At 36.7% G+C, this 21,921-nt stretch overlaps 1 protein-coding gene across 4 annotated transcripts in view; it reads left to right on the top strand.

The window, feature by feature from the left end:
* Window positions 1-21,921, top strand: part of PTPN3 (protein tyrosine phosphatase non-receptor type 3) — a 97,542-nt gene that overhangs the window by 1,334 nt on the left and 74,287 nt on the right. For 3 of the 4 annotated variants that reach the window (XR_004359732.1, XM_032702746.1, XM_032702759.1), the window contains exons 2-6: window positions 10,649-10,756; window positions 10,938-10,995; window positions 12,040-12,118; window positions 13,412-13,456; window positions 14,431-14,483. Coding sequence is in view for 3 of the 4 variants with exons in the window: in XM_032702746.1 (XP_032558637.1) it covers window positions 10,649-10,756; window positions 10,938-10,995; window positions 12,040-12,118; window positions 13,412-13,456; window positions 14,431-14,483 (343 nt within the window). In the remaining variant the exon portion in view is untranslated. The remainder of the gene's footprint in view (window positions 1-10,648; window positions 10,757-10,937; window positions 10,996-12,039; window positions 12,119-13,411; window positions 13,457-14,430; window positions 14,484-21,921) is intronic. The other variant, XM_032702766.1, reaches the window with a different exon arrangement.

Below are 21,921 nucleotides of genomic sequence, written 5' to 3' on the forward strand. Positions count from 1 at the left end.
GAGCTGGCATAATTACCATATACCACCCCCCCTCGCACAAGGATCTGTGAAAAATGAGGAATTCAAAATGTATGTAAATCCATGCGTAGTAGTATATTCATTCTTTGTAAACAAGTGTTTACACAGCTTTACATTTAGTGCTAGGCCGTAAGTTCAACACTGTACAAGTGAAAATTGTTTCTCATTTCATCCTTTAAGCAGTGACCACAATATGGGAACCATTGAGAAGGAACTGGCTAGACCTTGTTAGACCTTCCAGTACCTAAAGAAAGCTGGAGAGGGACTTTGTACAAGGACATGTAGTGATAGAACAAGAGGGAAATGGCTTTAAACTGAGAGAGGGTAGATTTAGACTAGATATTAGGAAGAAACTCTTTGCTGTTAGGGTGGTGAGACACTGAAATGGGTTGCCCAGAGAAACTGTGGGTGCTCCATCCCTGAAAGTGTTCAAGGCCAGGCTGGGTGGGGCTTTGAACAACCTGGGTTACTTGAAGGTATCCCTGCCCATGGCAAGGGAGTTGGAATGAGGTGATCTTTAAGGTCTTTTTCAACCCAAACCGTTCTATGATTCTGATTTTTCTGAAACTGCAAACCCAGCTGATTGCTCTCCCTACCTTCAGCGTACCCCTAGGATATCCCTGCTGGTTACCTCCTGCATCCAAGAATTAGAAGAGCCTCCTTTGCTACAGCTGTAGTGCTGAACTGTGTAGGAGTGATGTAGGACTCATCATTGCTTTACTGAAAACAAGCAGGGAGCATGGCTGCCCCACTGTGTTATGGGCTAAAAAAAGGAAGTTTCACAGAAGATTTATTTCTTTGAGTACTGAGCTGTCATACTGGTACTGAGGGAGACCGCTTTTATCTGCCAGGATGGCCCTTCTTGATTATCTAACCTTGAAGTCTGCCTAAGAATAGTTTTTGCCATGCTCTGGTAAGGCCTGCTCACAAGGTCCATTTCTCAAAAGGGTTTGAAGCTAGCTGCAGAAAATTCGTATCCAATTTCTGCCTACAATAGCAGAAAAATTCAGCTTTGTGAAATTTGTGCCTGACTCTGTGTGTTTATTTTAGTTGCTAAAATCGTTCAGTTTTATGTCTGTGAGCAAAGAGTGACTCCGGTCTGTGGTCAGTCTGGGAATCAGCTAGGCACGTACTGAAGGAAAGTAAGTTTTGCTCTAAACAGATTTTCCCCACTAATTAAGTCTTTCTCTGTTGCTTTAGAGAAACTGTTTCTCATATCAAGAATTTTTTCTCCACATATAATTAATTTCTCGATGACAAGTTCATTGATAATTCTATATTTTTAAGAAAATAAATATGCATATCACATGGCACAATTATCCAGAAGGCAAATTGACAGTAATGTATTTAATAATTTAGTAGTATATTATTAAAATGAAGGTGCTTTTCAAAGTGACTAGACATACATACAAGATACCTGGATAAAAAGACTTACTATGTCTTGTGAATTTTGTAAATATGCCTTCTGGTTTTTTACTTTATCAGTTTTTACCAGTATTGCTGAATTCTGTTGAATTTTTCTCTCCTGGAGCTGAACAGGGTCATCTCTTCTAAAGCATAGGGTGTAGTGTTTTCTCTTTAAAAGAATTTCAACGTATCAGTGGAAAACTAAGGTTGGGTGGTGTGTTTGGGGTCTAGTGGTACTGGGTTCTGATCTGTGAAGGCTCAAGTTTCGATGTATGTTACACTTTGAACTAGTATTAGTCTAATGTTCATGTATACATAAGTTTGATTTATGTTCATAGACTTTTCTATGACAAATAGTGGAAAGTGAACAGGGAAAATCAGTATACTTGAATCTTGGTCTTCATCCATTCAATAATATAAACGGAATTGGAGACTTCTCCCCTTCTAATGACAATGTTCTGAAAAATACTGAGCTTTGTCATATAGCAGCCACCTGAACATGAAATTCTTATGAAAACAAGGTTTCTTTCCAAGTCGCAGGGAGATTATATAGGAAAATAACATCAAAGAAAAGAAACGTTAAGGTTAAGAGAAACTTGAGATGAATTTGCTTTAATTTAAAACAAATAGATATTCTTCTATGTTGCCATTTCAAGTATCTTGTTGACAATGCACAGGTGCTCAAGGCTACAAAATATGGGCTGGATTTAAATTTAATACAAAGATGATAGATTAAATAGTCTAAATTTACAACCTGACACTGAAAACAACTGATGTATTTTGAAATTTTGAACTAGTACTAACAGACATCTTTAAAATGATGGTAGAACATTCATGGTATCTTCGAATAGTGAACCTTTCAGAGAACAGGGAGAATAGAGATATATCTTTCTTTTCATTCTGTAACAACAGAGTCTTTATAGAGCCCACAAAGCTGATTTTCATTGAATTTAGTTAGCAAATTGCATGGGCTCATGGCACTTTTGTAGTTATACCTATAGGACTGCTAAATGGTATTTTGATTTTCCAGTGGTTTGATCAGTAGCAGGGTGAATGAAAATCAAATATCCTAAATCTGGACAAAGGAAGAAGGAAGGTGGATTTTCCATATGGAAATGATCAGAGGGACTTTCTGTCTATTGAGAAACCTGAAGATAGCTGCATAATTTGATTCCTGAAAATTCTTATTAAGCACTTAGCCCAAAGAATAGCAGTATCCTGACCAACTGTAAATAAAGACTTAGTTGCAAGAGAACAGTGCCAGTTTTCTCCTGGATTTTTTGGTTTGGCAGAGTAGTGAAGTGATTGGCTTTTTTGTTCATTGTTTTTATTTAAAGGTTTTTATACTGCACTTTTGGTGAATCTGAAATTTGTATTGATGGTATCACAAAGAGTTAATCAGTGTAACTTGCAGCATGTGCTGTTCTTAGGTCACCATTATCAGGAAAGTTCACATGGGAGTACAGACAGACACATTCCACTACATTGCTTACAGTCCAAAGAGAAATGTATGTTAACTATGCAAGGCTGAAATGGCCTTCCTTGTCTTTCCACCATTAAGTGCTTCAGTACTTAGATGGAACATGTCCGAAGTCCAGGCAAAGAATAGAAGGTGCATGTAAGCTAACAGTTGGAAATATTCTTTCAAAACCCCATTTGAGACAAAGATTTGACTGCATTTAGTACTGAATGTTGCACTTGACTTCAATTTTATCCAAGTTTTCTTGAAACCTCCCAGTAAATTTGAGGTGTTTGAATTTCGTGATAAGGTTAACTCACATCTGTCTCTGATGTTACCTCTGTCTTGTTCTAAGGCTATAATGAATAGGCTTTCCACATGGAGAAAATGCTAGTTGTCATTCTAATATATACAGAATGCGCTCACATGCCACGTTTGTGTGTGTTTAATAGGTGTATATTGAGCAATAATGCAAATTTATTTGTATTTTTTCATATAAACATGCAAGAATTTTCTGGTTTTGCTCTACTTTGACTCATTTACCAGGAATGACCACTTGGGAAACTCACCTCTCAATTTCCAGTAAACTGACTTTTGTAAAAGGATAAAATTTACAGCATCAGATGACTTCTGTATTACGTTGTCTTTCTGAATTGACACTTTTAACTAAGTACCTGTGATTTTTGCTTTTAGAATAGTTGGCTTTTAATAATAGGGTTGCCTTCTAGAAATAAAATGACAAGGCTATAATAATTCAATAAGTTGAAGGATGTCGTGTTCAAATTGTAAGGAATGTTTTTCCTTCTCTGCCAGCTCAGTTAAGCTCCTTCCAGGATTTGAGAAGGAACATGATTGTTGAAATTAACACAAACAATTACTATTGGTATATTTATAATAATGGACAGAGATACAAGCCTTAAAGGTTCTTTTTAATTGTGGGTCAGAGTTCTATAATTTTAAACAGCTCATAGAAGAATCCAATAATGCAGAATTGTTGTATCTTTCTCACTAAGTTTTTCTACTGGATATTGTTTGATAATACAAGACAGTTTAGTGCTACTCTGTGTCCCTGCATGTTGAAAGAGAAAGAACTGCTGTAAAAAGTCACAGGCTAGCAAGAAATATTTAGGTTTATATTGAACCAGACCAGTATATTCTATGACTGGAAAATAATAAGACACTATGAAATTTGATGATGCCTTTGAGGACAGTGAGAAAGTGAACCACCCTACAGCAGGCTTGTTAGTCTTAGCCCTTTGTGGGGCCTGACTTGATAGTAAATGCTGAAGGAAAGAATTAAAGGAAGGGGATATTTTTCCAAAGTTAGAACTGAAATGACTAATCTCATATATATGTTTATTTTAAATCATTTTTGAGGCAGAGGAAATGCATTGTGTCAAAACTCTGTCCTTGGATAAATATTTTGTATGACCTTTATATAGGAAAATACTGCGCTACTTGGTATGGAATCTAGAAAGTTATGGGATGGGCAGGGAGTTGACTTGAGAGGTGACAGTAGATCCTGCTGAAAAGGAGATGTTAAACAGTGCACGGGCATTAATGTGTTGCTATTGAATCTTTTTCAGTAAATCAAAAATTTGAGGTTTGAGACCTTATTAACAATAAAAAGATACAGGTAGCAAGTAGGCTATCTTGAACAAGGAGTAATTGTAGTGAGGGAAATCAGTAGTGTAAGCTAATAGCTTTTATAAGATGAGGTAATATTTTTTTAAGCTCAATTTTCAGTTGCTAACAATAGAGGAGGAGAACACTGGTAGTTTGCAGGCTGAGCTGATCATGTGTTATCATTCTGAAAAAGGTGAGTGCTATTATGCACCAGGCGGATCAGACAGGATTCTTCAGCCAGTGTCAAGGAAGTATTAACAGTGTTAATCTTGGCATTGAGGCCACCCCCTAGGGAAGGTCATATGTGGATCCTGGTTACTTGCAGGCAAAAGAGGGAAATTCCAGTCAGGCAGGCATAGAAAGCAAAACTAGGATGCTCTGTAGAAGACTGGGCCTTAGGAGAGAAGAGGCTGTTCTGTTTATTTTGGCTGAACAAAATCTTCCATACTCTGAATAAGAGTGGGTATCATGTGGGTAAATAAATTCCAGTAAGAGAAAAGGATAGAGTTAGCAGAAGACCAAATAAATTGGTTGTGTGTAAAATTAGTGTGGAAATGGAAAGAAAGTTGTAGCACTTTGTTCAAGCTCATAGGTATTTTGGGACCAAAGAACACAGTCTGTTTGCTTGTGGGTGAGTGTTACAGACTGAATTAGGAAAGGATGACCTCAAACAGCACATGAGGGGCAGTGAGTATTGTGTCTGAAGTGAGACTGAATTTGCATAAGCTTAGGTGGTGTTTATCGTTGCCAGAAAGTGGGGCCAAACTTCTGTAGAGGAGAGGGACAGGCAGAGGTGCAATATGTTTCACTGTCCTCTTAAAGTGTCTCTTTGTACTACTTAACTTGTAGAAGCTAACAAACTGAAAAACTTTACATGCATATTTACACCTTCACTCTAAAGAGCTAAAAACCTTATGTTTATGCAGTTCTTAGGACAGTGAGTCTTGATCACCCCAGCTTCTAGGCACTATTTGACATTAAAAAAATAATAAAGGGGATTTTTATCTCTTCACAATTGTTTGACTTGCTAGACATTGAACTTGACTAATCTAAATTCCCTAAATATAGCAGAAAATTTTTTTGACACAGTTAGAATGTAATAGGTGCTAATTATGACTGCTTTAAATATTAATTTTTGGCCTATCCAACATAAATCGTAATTGATTTGAAGACAGATTTAAATGGAGGTGAATAATGTGTGGTTATGAGGTGGCTGATACAAAGCTTTTAACAGTTCACAGTAAGGATTAGTAGATGTTGTGAAGGTGAAATAGATGGAAAATTCTTTTCAGAGTGGAAATATGCAAACTTCTTGAAAATGTTTCTTTTCACTAGAAAACTTCAAAATTCTTAAAATTATCTTAAGAGCTTGTGTCATTGTAACAGTGTAGGCTAGTGATGAGAGTGCATAATTTTTTTAATCTCATTGTAGAAAGAACTTTGTTAGGAGTGTCTTCGCTTCTTGCTCTAATGGCTGATAGGGTTAAGGAGAACTTGGTTCTAATGCCCAGTATAGCTGAGCACTGTTTTTGTTGTTTTGCCCTCTTCCTGTGGCACAGGGGAGTGAAAATATATGTTGTAATATTGACACACTGTAATATTAGAATATGTTGTGACCATGATCTGTATTGAAAAGCATGTCAAAATTCAAAAGCGGTGATGTGACATCCTTAGCCTGCCTCACTTTACACTTAGGTCTCAAGACTTTATGGGCAAACTAGATTGAAGATTGTGCAGCATGAGCTGTGAGGTCATTTTTAGGTATATAGGCTGAAAAGTAATTCAGGTATTTCTTAAAATAATGCCAAAGCAAAGGAAATAAACATGACCTTGAAAAAACAACAAAAACCTTTATCTTTGGAAATTTTAACAGAAGACTTGAACAATTTAAAAGGACATCTTAGCTTAGATTTCTGCTTGATCTAGGCACTGTGAAAGCAACTTTGTGCATTTAACATCAGATGGCAAGAACTGTAACCACATAAACGTAGTGTTGGAAATTATTTTTTTTTCTAGGAAACATCTCCATGTTTCCTAGGAAGAGAAGTAAATAGTAGGTATGTAGGTGAATGAGTCTAGTACTGGCTGAGCGGCTGGTTTTAGGATTAGGAGACCCATGGGAATATTGCAAAGAGAGAACTGTGACTGCTGAGCAAGAATATCATAGCAGGGAGCTTGCTTGTCTTTATAGGTAAGCAATGAGAAGGCTTAGCAATTCATGTATGCTGGGGAAGAGGGGTAATGCAATTGTGAGGGAGTGAGGAGAGAGAAGGTGAAGACATGTAAATTGGGATGGAGGACTGGAAGCATGAAAAAAGAGAAGGAAATTGGGAGATAATGCTGTTGCAGAGAAAGGAGACCAAAAGGAATAAAAACTGTTGAAATTCAAACCAAAAATTAGCAGAAGAATCTGCCCTCTGTGGTCTTGTCCTGCCCAATTTAAAATGAAACCTGAGATTCCTGGGCACCTTCTTTCAACAAAGTATGTGTCCCAGCCCCTGTAATTACTACTCTTAGTCACAATATAAATTCAGTTGCTCATTTAGATCCTGTCAAAAGTACACAGCAGAGGTGGTGCAATTGTTGTTGTTTTGCAGGTGTCATGTGGTGTCACTTGGAAGTGTTTTAACATTTTGCTTTTAAAAACCCAACCTTGGGGAAATGAATGTGGTATATATACTAAGGCAGTGCTAAAGATGAGCTTATATATGTCAGGAAATGCCCATTATTTCAGAGGGTTAGGGTGGTGTCTGCTGTTTCCATAGGGCCCTCTTGTGTGCATATAGGGATAATTTCTGATGGACAAATCTCAGTCTTTATTGTGGAGGCAATTTCATTGATTGTGCTGGACAGAACTGCCTGACAGGTGTATGGTGCCATGGCTTTGTGTGACAAGGAATGCATGGTCACGTGATCCTCACCTGTTGCCGAGAGTTCAGTTTCTAGGCTGGATTCTAGGCCTATGCTATATAATTTAAAAACGGTGTTTGATCTATCATGGTTTTACTATCCTATGGAATGGTAACCTGTTTGAAAGGAGAGGAGTGGGAATGTGCAGCTGGGGAAGAAGGAGGGGACAGAGCTGCTGCTTTTAGTGCCCACACAGCCCTACAGGCCTGAGTGGATTCACATTTATTGTGAGACCTCAATTGTTTGTTGTGAAAGTTAAACAAGATGGGAGACTGCTGGAGGGGAAAGGGTACTCTCAACAGTCAAGTGTTGCCTGCATTGTTTTCTGCACATGTGACTTTACTCCAGAAAAATGGGCATAGCTTTTCACAGGAGGCCAACAGCCTGAGGTAGTAACACTGAGCATTCAAGTCACGAATAAGATGCTAGGAGTTCTGCTCTAGCAGTAGAAAATGTTGGATAATATTCCATCCTCCAAAATAAGGTGGTCCAAGTGGGTGTTCTTCGCTTGAATTTTTGTTTTTCTCTTCCTGTCTTTTTAAATAGGAAGAGTGCTTCTATGAGATAAGGGAAGACTATGCAATATATTACTGTTTAAAGCACTCAATCACAACAGTGTGGTACCCTGTAAAAAAATTATAAAAATCTGTCTTCCGAGTTGGTCTTAATAAACTGTTGTATAATAAAAAAGGTCTAAGCAAAGAATTGGGTTGGCTTATTAAGTAGACACTCTTATGAACTGAGCAAGACCAGGGCCACCCACAAAAATGTTGTCGCTATCATGCTTGTACATGAAGTCCTATGTTTCAAGAGATTATTTTTAAAAATTAAGAAATTTGTTCAAAAAATCAGAGCTTGATGAAGCCAGAGCTCAGGTTTTAAGAAATTTGTTCCAGAACAAAGTGCTTGTCTTTTACAGTCTAAATAATTTTTCCTCTGGTTGTGTTTTTTGTTTTGGTCTGGGTTTTTTTTTTGTTTTGTTTTGTTTTGGGGTTTTTTTTTGTTTGTTTGTTTGGTTGGTTGGTGTGGTTTTTTTGTTTGTTTGTTTTGTTGGGGTTTTTTTTTGTTGTTGTTGTTTTGGTTTTTTTTTTAAATGTGTACCATTTGTTTCTGCTTTTAAGGTTGAGATTTGGAAAAATCTCACTCAAACTAATTTGAAAAATTTAGTTTTCTGTGATTTTTCTTGAATAGAAAAAATACGAAACAAACTGGTCTGATTTTTATTCTATCTAGCAATTCTGTACCTAAAAATCTAGAGCTAAGATGCCATACAGTTTTGCAGGTGTGGTGGGTTGACTCTGACTGGATGCCAGTTGCCCACCAAAGCTGCTCTATCACTCCCCTCTGCAACTGGAGAGGGGAAAGAAATTATAGCAAAAGGTTTATGAGTTGAGATAAGGACAGGGAGAGATCACTCACCAAATACTGTCATAGGCAAAACAGACTGAATTTGGGGATATTCAGTAAATTTATTACTAACAAAATCAGTGGGATAATGAGAAGTAAAAATAATCTTAAAAACATCTTCCCCCCACTCATCCCTCCTTTCCAGGATCTACCTCCTCCCCTCCAACAGTGCAGGGAGACAGGGAATGGGGGTTACGGTCAGTTCATCACATGTTGTTCCTGCCACTGCTCAGAGAGAAGAGTTCTTCCCCTGCTCCAGTGTAGGATCCGTCTCATGGGAGACAGTTCTCCGTGAACTTCTCCAGTGTAAGTCCATCCCACAGGCAACAGTTCTTCACGAACTGCTCCAGTACAGGTCACTCTACCATGAGGTGCGATCCTTCAGGCCCAGGCTGCTCCAGTGTAGGACCTCACAGGGCCACAGGTTCTACCAGGAAATCTATTCCAGCTTGGGCTCCTCTCCTCATGGGTCAGCAGGTCCCTGCCAGGACCCTGCTCCAGCCCAGGTTTCCCATGGGCTCACAGCCCTATTTCAGGCATCCACTTGCTCTGGCATGGGTCTTCTCCACATGCTGTAGGTGGATCTCTTCACCCCTGTGAACCTCCATGAGTTGTGGGAGCACAGCTGCCCCACTATGGTCTGCACCATGGGCTGCAAGGGAACCTCAGTTTTGGTGCCTGGAGCACCTCCTTCCCGTCCTTCTCCACTGACCTTGGTGTCTGCAGGGCTATTCCTCTCACATATTCTCACTCCACTCTTCTCTGGCCACAGTTACATCTGCACAATAAGTTTTTTTTCCTTCTTTAATATGTTATCACAGAGGCATCACTATCATCCCTGATTGACTCAACCTTGGCCAGTGGCGAGTCCGTTGTGAAGCCAGCTGGCATTGGCTCTACCAGACATTAAGGAAGCTTCCAGCAGCTTCTCACAGAAACCACCTATGTAGTCCCCCTGCTACCAGAACCTGGCCACACAGACCTAATATAGCAAGCTATTTATTACTTATTAGCATATTTAGGATTGCAATCTTGCTGATGGGATTTTGTTTGTTTCTTTTTGTGGTTGGTGGTTTGTGGTTGGTTTGTTTTTTTTAATAGGACTGGTTCACGGAGTTCTTTGGTAAAAGTTGGTTAATCTGTTCTCCACAGTGCCATGGCATGGAGATCCTTTTTGGTTTGGGAAAAATTATACCTTACACTTCTGATTTCTGCTGCCTGTAATTTCCTGTTGCACCAATTCTTCTCTGATACCTGTCACGAGAGACATCTATGCAGAAAATGGGGTCACTGAATGATAGCTGAGCATGTGAAGGCAGAGAGGCAGGTGAGAGTACAGGCTGAAGTACAGGATCTTATGGTTGGAGCACAGCATCCTCCTCTTTTTTCCCCCATCCTAGTGTATACTCACTTGCCTTTTGGCAGCTGATGTGGAAACAGAGTGTGCTGGTGTTGACAGCAGAGGCCAGAACAACCCCATGTGTCTGTAAGCCATCCCTGCAGGCTACCACTCCAGAGAAGGGCATTGCTCCCACTGTGGGCAAGAGAGAGGTGGTCTGCTTACAATTAAATTGCTGCCCCCGCCTCAAGGGCTGCAATACATGTCAGTTCACATTTGGAAATTTCATGTGCTTAATGTATTTTGGAAAGAAAACCAAACTTTTATCAGAATAAAGTTTTTATTACTGAGAAACTTTGAATTGATGAGTTAGCAGCTATTTTTATTCATGAGTTACATTCAAAAAAAGATATTTCAGTTAATTGTATCTTAAAATGTGTAAGAGTTGCAGAGTTTCATTTCTAAGGTTTTCTCATTTTCAGAAACAAGACACTGGACAGATTTTGTTGGATATGACCTATAACCAGTTGGGTGTGACGGAGAAGGAATACTTTGGTTTACAGCAAAATGAAACTTCAGTAGATTCACCTGTAAGTACAGTTAATAATAAATGTGTGTGCATGTATATGTAATAAATGTGTGTGCATGTATATGTATGCATAAATATATATACATATGTGCATACACATATATGTATACACACATATTCATGCACACACATGCACATAAAGAAACAGTATTTATTTGTAAATATTTTAATCCATCTAATAGTTTTTCATTTCACAGCGATGGCTTGAACCAAGCAAACCTATTAGAAAACAGTTAAAAGGTAAGACTTGTTTTTAATATCTTGATTGTAACTTTGTAGTCCTGGTTTTCTGTGTTCTTATGACTAGAAAAAATGCAGTTTGTCCAGATGGCAAATTTTCATCAGGAGCAAGTCTTATCTCTGCCAGTCTCTTCAACAGAGCTTTCTACTACTCCTTACTCCTATCTGACCTGCTAGGTCACTAACTTTGATGTTGTAATAGCATCTAAACCTGGCTTCTGAGCAGTGTTAGACTTCATGGCCATGAAAGCAGCAGTCATATTGTTGTGCCAGTGAATTCCTCCTGATAGGAAAGATAAGGAAGAAGGGGTTTGATTGAGGGAAACATAGCCAATTTCATGTGTGGCAATTTCTTGTCTCAAGTACAGCAAGAAAAAACAAATTTTTGCTTTTTTATTAAAAACTAATGAAACAAAAAAATGCCACACACTTCCAAGTGTATGTGTTTTTCTAGTGTGTCTTGTTTATAAACAGTTTTGGGTAACACAGAATGCTTACCAAGAAGTACAAGTGGGCTGGCATGATGGTGCCAGATAGCAGCTTAGGAGGACTGAGTGACACAATTGCAATTTATGCTGTGGCACTTGAGCTATGCTTTTCAGCTCTCTTATTTCTACCCTGTGTTACAGATTATGTTTGTTTTTTTCTTCAATTCATACACAAGGTTAGCATGGTGAACTTCTGTAATGTCAGGTATTTATAAGTAAGATAGAATTGAGCGTTATGCCAGTTGAGACACCTTAAGCATATTTGGTTCTTTTCTCTCTTCTAATACTTATGAGGCAAAGGTACCTTAATAACACCTTTTATGCAAAGTAGCATATACAAAGTACTTTAAATGAAAGCATTACAGCATTTGAGTGTTTTCTTCTCAAAGTTGGTGTTAGGGGAGCAGGAGAGACTTCTCATGGTTTCTTTTAGTTTCATGAGAAAAATACCTGAGATTTCCCTGTGGTTGTTCAGTAATTTTTCTGCAAATATAGAAATTAAAACAGTTTTCTGTTTTAAACTAAAAATTTTATTTGCTCTTCTAAAATATTGCAGGAGGTTTTCCCTGCACCCTTCGTTTTCGTGTAAGGTTTTTTATACCTGATCCTAACACACTTCAGCAAGAACAAACCAGGTAACTTCTCTTTGTTTACACATTCCTAGTTCACGGAAGCAAAGCCCTCCTTTCACATGTCCACAGCTTTGCAAACTATGCTTATTACATAAATAACTTTGTATAACTCTTAATATTAAATGTGTTTGGATTGGACAGCCTGATGCAATGCTCATGATGAATGGTTTCTGCTACACACAGCCTACAACTCCAAAATACAGTAGGAATATAAGCAAGTACAAAGATGTCAGTTGGTTTATTTGCACCTTGAATTCTTTGGTTTTATTGAGCCTGCATGCCCTAGATCTATCTTAGAAGTTTTATATCAACATTGAGTCAGTTTTGAACATGTGCAGTAGATTTAATGCCAAGGGTGTGGAAGGGTGGGGTTTATTTTGTTTCAGGAAGAACAGATAACAGTTCTTGTTTCCTAGTTTGCCCATTACATTTGTAACATACAAAGATCTATAATCCTTTGGTTTACAGTAGACCTTTTTTTTTTTTTACCTGTCTCTGAGGTTTTTAGGGTGGTGGGGTACATGAATTATAAGCAATTTTCAATTAATTTGTCACAAGATTTTAATTGAATACTTCAGTGCCTTTGATTTGGAATTTAGAATTTGAGGGCACCCATTAATCTGGTATTTTAGTAACATTTTCACTGCTTGTTGATTTCAGTGTCTTGAGAATATAAATAGCTATTGACCTGTTTTGATATTTGTTAATCATGCAGTTTTAAGCTGCTCTGCAGTTTAAAACTGAAATTATTTGGTGATCTGTTCTTTATGCTTCTTCATATCCCATTTCTTCAATAGCACTAATAAGTAACATTGTCAAATACGCTAATAAGAGCAAGACAGAACTGCTCTTGGAGAATTGTTTAAGAGCTTTTTGTCATCATATACTGCTAGAGAAATGTCTCATTCTCAATTGAGTTGTTGCAAGATAGGCTTTCACAGTCTATCTTGATTGGTTTTTTTTTTCTTTTTTTTTTTTTTTTAAATGTTGCATTCAAAGTCAACATTCCAAGAAGAAAGAGAGCCCAGTTCTGTAGTGGTTTGGGTTTTGTAGTGTTAGTTGTGACATTAATACTATGATCCTGGAGTTGCAGTACAGACTGCCAAAGATCCTTAAAACTTTTATCGGACTAAGTGGGTGTATGATTGCATATTTGTCAATGCCACTAATCTTTATTCATCTGTTTGTATAGTTTGCTGAGATATGTAATAAAATACAACTAATATATGTAGCCATTTAAACCATACCTTTTAAAATAAATGTACATTTTTTCTTTTCCTAAAATACCTTTTCTAGGCACTTATTCTTTCTACAATTGAAGATTGATATTGCAGAAGGAAGGTAAGAAGAATAATCTTCAATTTCTCTATAATTATTTTAAAAATAAAAAAGCATTTTTCTGAGGGTATTGTTGCTATAAAAATGTGCTTTGTGAAACATTGCTTTAAAGGAAAATTAAATTGCTAGGAAATGTTACAAATTGTCACATAGCTCACTCATTAAGAACATTTGAGAAGTCTGTTGTAAATGAGCTGTAGGAGATGCCATGTGTCTGCAGGCACAATGTTAGCTGAATAGATATTTATGCAAGGCTTGGTGTGAGAGGCGTGGAATTCCACATGGGACCAACTATCCACTGTGGTAAGCAGGAGGGAGTAGCAAAGAGCAGTTCATACTATCGTTTCTTCTGATTTCAGGGTTATATTACCTATATGGTGGATATATACCCAATAGTTCCTTTGGCTGCAATTGCTGTGTGTTTGTACAGTTAAAAAAAAAAAAGAGAAAGATAGTCCAACTACTTCTACCAAACGTAAATTGCCTTTAGGATTTATTTTTTTTTCTTCTATAGAGTCAGTTTTGGTCATAAGATAAGAGCTGTCTTTGTGCTCGGCATAGGCTAATTTTAGTGTTTATATCTAGTTTTAAATAAACCAGAATGCAGCTATTAAAATAATGTCCAGAGCCCCATAAAAATCTCATCTCCTTTTTCTTTTCTGAATAATCATCTAGTAAGAATTTGAACATATTATTTTAGAACTACTTACTTCCATTCAGTTAAGAAACTGTTTAATGTCTAGTCCTACTGTGCTTTGACAGTCAAACTTAGAAAAAGTCAGATACTCCTTGAAGATAAACAAGTCTTCATATACTGAACTAATTGCAGAGACATTTTAATAAGTCATTTATACAGTCTAAGTAATAAAAAACATATTTATATATAATATTATATATAATAACTACATTATTATATAATATAATAATTATATATAGCATTATGTATAGTAAATACAAATATTTCCCCTCCTTTCCAGGTTGTCATGCCCCATTAGTTCTGCTGTTGTCCTGGCATCCTATGCAGTACAATGTAAGTATTAAACAATGATTATTTTGTGAGTAAATGTATTTGACCAATGACCTTCTCTGCTGTTTGGCGCTGGAAAATCAGGAGAGATTTCTTTCTTTACCTATTTGTGTGGAGTATTCAACATGCTATGGGTGATGTTTTGTAAAGCAGGTTCAGGTTGTTAAAGCAGCCTTCAGACAGCCTAAATAGAAAAAGTGTACTTGCTAGGCCTGTCAAAAAGTAAAAAATTTGATACAAGGGTAATATTGTTCTTATTTATGTGTGCTTGTACTGCTGACAAAAAAGTCAGGTTTTCATTGTCATCGGAAACAAAGTAATGAAACTTACTGTGTATTACAATAGCTATGGGAAAGCATTCCGGGAGAATAAGTGGCCATGTAAAGAACAGTTAAGAGGAAGGTAAACTCGTGATTAAGAAATTAGTGTTCTTATGTAATTTTTTTAATGGCATTTAGTTTGTTAGTTGTGTAAAACTGGCACTTTGCAATACATTTAAGGTGACTCTACATACAAGAACTTACATCGTTCTCATCTGCCTGCAACTGGGTAAAAAAATACTGAAAGGATGATACTAGAAAAACATCTTCTGTAGGAAAACCAAAATGGAGTCTGATCCAATGCCTCACAAGCATACTGGACAGATAGTGAAAAACAGCTGGAGGAAAACCTTTCTCATTAAGCAAACAAAGAAAAAAACAATGTTGAGGGTTTGGTGGAGTTTGCACATTTGTTAAAATAGTTGTCAGGGGAAAGTATGTTTAGAATAGTTACATAATTATTTGGATGAATCTCATTTCTTTATGGAAAGCTAGCAAGACCCACAGAAATGATTGAGGTAATTTTTGTTTGAAATAAGGGTCAAGCTAAATAATTTAAATGTGAGTTTCAAAGAAGAATGTGATAAACTCTTGGTATCTATTAAAATCCTAAGTGGCTATAAAACATTAACTTTTATGTTTAAGCATGTCAGATATTGCAACCTTTCATAAAATGGAACTGTAATCACATTCAAGCTTAGTAAGAAGAATTGAAACAAGTTTTCCATAGTAGGGTGCAGTCTCAGTTTTGTTGCCAAATGAAACGCATTCTGCTCTGGTGTTCCTGAAGAACAGTAAGGGTACTTGAAGGCTCAAACACTCTGTTAGGACTCTTAAATATACTTTGCTGACCAATTGTGCTAAAGCTCAAAAATGCAAAGGGGCACTGAAGAATGTAAATATCTTATCACAAAGTAAAATTAATCATGCCACATCTAGTGTGCCACAAATCCCAAAGTAGTTTCTGTTTCCCCTTCAGTTCTATGACTGTTACCTTTTTAGTGCTTAGGATACCTACTAATGCATTTGTCTATACTGAAGGGAAATGATAGAAGGACAGTGAAGATTGTCAAAGGGTGCTAGTATGTTTTAATCTTTTATGGTGAATTCTGGAATTTCCTATCCAGCTATTTGCCTGGTTTTTCAGCTCATAGATAGTGCTGATGTTACCAGGTGGTGGGGGTTTTTTTGTGGTGTTTTTTTGTTGTTTTGTTTTTTAATTAAAAGAAAAAAACCACAGAAAAAACACAAAACCAAAAAACCCTCTAACCTTTCTTTTTTGGCTCACTGATGTCCTTTTTGTTGCTGTTTGTATGATACAAATATTTATTCTCTTCATTCATAAAGAATGAAACATTTAAGAAAAAGATGTATTCCCTTAAAAAAAAATTAAAAGTTTTTGTTTTCCTACCAGGTTGTTGCTGTTTACCTAAAGGTGATGGCATAGGAAAGACTTTCTGAGATCTGAGGGAAATCTGTGTCTCCTTATCGAGTTATGTTTGGTGGGATTCTTGTCAACTGAAATTGTTTTAAATCCTATTCTATTACTGTTTTAATTTCTAATCATACTTAGAAAGGAGAGAAGAAGTTCTTGGATATGAGGTATCTGCTTATGAAAAATCCATTGTCTGAAGTTACCATGAATTGGTTCTACCTGAGCTGTTTACTGCTGCTTCGTGGTGACTTTCAAGTTGCTCTCTCCTTCAGTAACTTCCCTTGTATGCAGAAGGGGAAATCATTATTGTTTGACGATCTCGAGGGTTATTTATTTAAAAGGTGTAGCAGTTTAAGCTGATGGGAGGGCTGAAACAAGTGTCTTTCATTGTGTATGAAGGCTTGTGTTTGATATTTCCACTCTTGCTTCTTAACTATAGTTTTTACGTGTGCCAGTTGTGTGGTTGACCTTCACAGGCTTTGTCTGAGTTTTGCAAAGGGACAGTTTTTGGTCATATCTTTTGTGCCACTGGAATGCTGCTTCTCTGTACTGCCCTTTTGCAGGCATTAGGGTTCAGCACTGTGGTTCTGAAGTAAAGTTCTGACGTGTTATTCTGCACTGCTATAGCACACCCTGTGTTGCCTGGTGGTACTAACTTACAGGGGAATGCAAGTGGGTGTGACTACTGTGTCTAAATAACGTGACTAAACCTGATTATGAATGCAGCTCAGACAACTCAAGAATAAGTTGTTGGTGTATTATCAGTACTGTGCTTTGTGACAAAACGATCAGTGGATTTTGAAATCCTTTTTTTTTAAAAGAAATTGTTAAGCTACGTTACAAATAATTTCAAAATTAAGTCAGAAGGATACTCTCATACTGAAAAAAATCTAATGATGAAGCATACATCTTGGTTTTTATTAGTGTAAAATAGGAATGTTGTACAGTCTATAAAATTAAATAAGGAAATCTTTACACTATATCTATTACTTTTTTTATTTAAAATGTCACAAATCTGATTTAGCAGCACTTGTTTTCTATCACTTCATGTAATAAATTACCTTTTTCAGGCCATTATTTAAATGACTACCTACTGATATGTAAGAAGTCCCACGAGTTTCATAAGAATACGCTCTTATGTGCATAAATCCATTTCTGAATTGGTACTTGAATCTAAAGCACAGCAACAAAGCCAACAAAGATGTTATGAATGCTTCTAAGCTTGCTTTTTCCTGAGCATCAGTTGCTCTTGTCTCCTGTGATATTGTTGCCCTCTCAACTCTGCTTTGAGAATCAGAAAGTTTCTGTAGCAGTCTGCTATCTATCTTTGAGAGTTTGTCCAGAAGAGGTTAACTAGTTGCTTGAGATTCAAATGGACTTTAACCTCTTCTAAGAAAAGGAAGGCTAGCAAGGGTAAGGGTTCAAGGAAAGCTGAGCTTAATATGCAAGTCCCTCAGGAATAGGCATAAGAGAGTTAGAATTCTGAGAATACCAGAAAACTGAGATCCCAGAAGGAGAGTTGGGCTGTAAGATTTAGAGAAACATCAACAGTAGCTCCACGGTGAGAGTCACACTACATAATTCCCCCATCGACTTTCTTTTTGCCTGACTCTTTCTTCTAACTTGCCTTCATTTTGCCCCTCTTTCTTTTTATAGAAATTAGATTGAAACCTCAGACTTCCTAATTTGTGGAGACCTCCCTCTTTTCATGGCTAGATTTGGGGATTTTTCTCTGTGTGTGCTCCCCACCCATGCTTTCTTGAAGTGAAATAGTGCTCAGAAGGACATCATCTAAGCTGAGACATTTGCATAGAAGTCAGTCAGGTTTCTGCTACTTTCTGGGGCATCTGTAACCCTTATGCCTCAGAATCAAAATCAGACTGGATGAATAAAAAGAACTTTGAGCCTCAAGTTGCGCCAAGGAAGTTTTAGATTGGATATTCGGAAAAATTTCTTCACCAAAAGGGTTGTCAGGCTTTGGAACAGGCTGTCCAGGGAAGTAACCAAGTCACCATTCCTGGAAGTAGTTCAAAAACATATAGAAGTGGCACTGAAGAATATGGTTTAGCGATGGACTTGGCAGTGCTGGATTAATGGCTGAACTTGATGATCTTAGAGGTCTTGTCCAACCTAAATGATTCTGTGATTCTAAAATGAGTAGTGGTGAGTGCTGAGAGACAACATAAATGACAGAAGATAAATGCATTAGTTCTGCAAAACCTTGTAACATTTGGGGAGTACTGATAACTACTCCCTGAAGTCTTTTATCACCATACTTTTTCAAAATGTACTTTGGATTTTACACTTTGCTTTTCTCATTAATTTTTTTTTTTATTGTGTCAGTATAGTTTCTGAAGTACATGTTGTTTTTGAGATGCAGAAAAAGCAACTCAGTATAACTTATATTTTCTAATTTGTTTCTTCCTTTTTCTTGTGATTATTTTTTATGTGTTGTTGTTTAACTGTGTCCAGGGTTTGAGCTGCTGATTTTTATTTTTTTAATTCTTTTAATAAAGGACATTACAATGACTGGCTCATTTTTCATTCTGGAGTGGTAAATAACTTGGAGACCACCATTGTGTATGCATAGTTTTCTTTTTTTTCCCCTACAAGTGTTCCTTTGTTTTTATTAATGCCTAATTTCTCATTCTGTCTTACCATAAAATGACCAGCTGTCATAAGTGGTCATAAGCTGCTATTTACAGTCATGTCTAGGCTGAACATTTTTTTAAGGGCTCTTGAGTGTGAGGCATTATTTCCTTTTACAAAACAAATTAGTTTTACCCACATGATAGCTAGTTCTGCTTGTCCAGTAGCGACATCAAAATTACTTACTGGCTGAGTGGGTTAGTATTCATGCTCTTGTTCTTATTTGGATGCAGGTTTCACTTGTTGAAATACCTTTCCTTCTCTCAACATTCCCTTTTGAGGGTTTTGGTCCTTTTAGGAATTTCTCTCTGAAAACAATTTTCAATGTGGTGTCTTTGATTGCTACATCTACATCTCAATGAACCTTTTTAGTCTCTCTTTAATAATAATCTATGTTTTTATGTTCATTTTTAGAAACTGAATTCTACTGTAGCAGGTTATTTTCTGATTCCAGAAGCATTTTACTACCTGAATACTTTGTAGTTACTGTTGAGAATCAGTAACTGCTTTGGTTCTCTCTACTAAACTATTTGATTTGATTCTTTTCTGGTGCACTTCTTAGGTCTTCAGAAAGTTGATATTAAACTAGTTTTCAAAGACTAGCTTTTGTAGGCATTCCTTTGGACCAAAGTGTCCATATTATTTATAACTGATTTCCCATCATGGTTGCCCCGTGAACCATTCATACATTTCCCTTCTCACATCTGTAGTTACTTGAAATGCCCACGTGCAGAAATAGGTGCTATTTCTTTGTATGCAAATTTTGGTTTTGTTATTATTTACAAGCAAAGTCTGTAGAATTGGAGACCCACTTTTCTTCTGTAGAATTAGTGACCAACATGTCATCTGTACCTTGAAGAACATCACATATATGGGAAGTAGAAATCTGTCAACCTTTAAGTTATACAAAGCTAAAGACTTATCTTTTCTAAATTATGTTTTCTGGGGCTGTAGAAATTGGGCCAAATTGAAAGGTGGTATTTCGGTACTGTTAGCATTCAAAATAACAACCAAATTAATTTCTGAGCTGGAACCAAACAAATAATTATTTTGATCATGTAGTAGAAAGCTTGGATGTCAACAATAACTTCATGTAAGTAAGAACCACAGACAAATTTGGCTTGGAAGGGGCTTCTTCAGTGTCAGATCAAGTTGCTCAGATCCTTTCCGCTTCAGTTTTGCATTTCCAATGCTGCAATTTCTGTTGTCTGTCACCGTTTTGGTTTGCAACTCAAAGAAGGGTCAAACTGTCTTTCTTGCACCCTCTCCCTGGGGTAGTGGAGTACAGAAATGAGATCAGTGCTCCCTTAGTCTAATATATAAAACTGACTTATCAATGATTTCTTGGAAAACCACTGTATAAATGAAGCCTCAGCAAGTACTGTAAAAACTGTTGGCATCAATGGCCTTTTTTTTGCTTCCATATGTGTAAGATCTTCCCTCTATAAAGCTCTCTTTTTTACCTTTTTTTTTGTCATCTTAAGTTCAGCATTATAGCTACTACTCGAGCTTCTCTGTCTAGGGAAGATGCATCTGTACCCATAGAATTCTTATTGAAATCTATCATGCTACATAAATACACTTCTTCCTGGTCTTCTCCTCCTCTGTATCATAATCTTATTAAAATGTGTACATTTAAAAAAAATTTAAATAACATTTTTCTTTGATGCTTTCCTTCACAGGAGTCTTTCTACTGCTAGGAGACAGAGACAAAAATGTACACATTTGTTTTAACTGAACAAATTCTTTTTTAAAAGTCTGAAGAATAGATGGCTTGTTTAGGCTTCAGTAAGGCATAGGCAGATTGTATGCTGTGTAAACGTATATGATCTCAAGACTTTATTTGCGTTTCAAGAATTTGTAGACTCTTATTGTGTTGAAAGCTTGTAGAACTAGTGTTTTGGTATGTCAACATGGCTACTTGGCTATTGCACTCTTCTTTTACTAGGAGTTATAAAACAAATATCTTCTTTTTATTAAATATGGCCTTCTAAATGAATGGTTTATCAAATTCCTTTCTTTGAAGCCTTTCATATTAGATCTGACATTCAAATAGCAGGATTTTATTTGGTTTTTTGGCTCATCCTTGGTTCAATTTTCTTTCATTTTACTCTATATTGTTTCCCAGTTATAACATATTAAAGAGCAGCAGTGGTCTAGAATGGAGAAATGTAAAAGTATGGGTTTTTTTATACTGTAACTTTATCTTCACTGAGTCAGTATCTGCTGGCTCATGTCATCAGAACAGAAGCTGTTGGGAGAAGCTCAGATTAGAAATAAGTCTTTAATATTTCCTTCTCCTCTTTTCTCTTATAGAGAAATCCAGTAAAGAGATAGAAACATCATAGGTTATCATTCTTACTGATGTCTTGATATGCCCTAACTTTTTTTTCCTACTTGGATAATTAAATCCTGTACATGATCATTAGTCTTCCAGGTTGTTTACAAATCAGCATTTATAGTTTCTCTTCAACTGTGACAGCTGTCTAGGGAGTTGGAGAAACAAGTAGTACTCTAAATTGCTCCCCTTGTTGGCATGACCTCAGGTAGCTAGGAGGAAGAGGAAAAAAGACCAGAATGACCTCCATATTCGGAATATGAGAAAGAAGACTCTACCTCATAATGTATGAAGGAACAGCAGTTGCGCTCTTTAGAGAAGGTAAAACTACAGTAAAAATATCTTTTCCTATTGCAAATAAAATTGAAGTGGACAGCTACATTATCTTATTCTTGGCAATCTGACCTTTTCACACTGGCAAGATTGTAGTTCAAACTAGCTGCAACAAATCTTAAAAACATAGATTATTTCATAGAAAAACTGGGTTGTGTTCATGACTAGTAAAGGAAAAGGTCCTCAATCAACTACTGTCATCTATGAAATTGTGTGTTTTATTTGACGCTGTTATTAGAATGCCTACTTTGTTCTAAAAACTTTTAATTTTTGTTTTTATTGTTGTTGCGTTAGTCTTAGTCTTGACAGACTTAGACTTTTGTTAATATGTAGATATTCCTAAAAATTATTGCAGTTTCTTGTTAT

This window comes from Chiroxiphia lanceolata, chromosome 1, assembly GCF_009829145.1.
Source record: "Chiroxiphia lanceolata isolate bChiLan1 chromosome 1, bChiLan1.pri, whole genome shotgun sequence".
Classification (NCBI taxonomy): domain Eukaryota; kingdom Metazoa; phylum Chordata; class Aves; order Passeriformes; family Pipridae; genus Chiroxiphia; species Chiroxiphia lanceolata.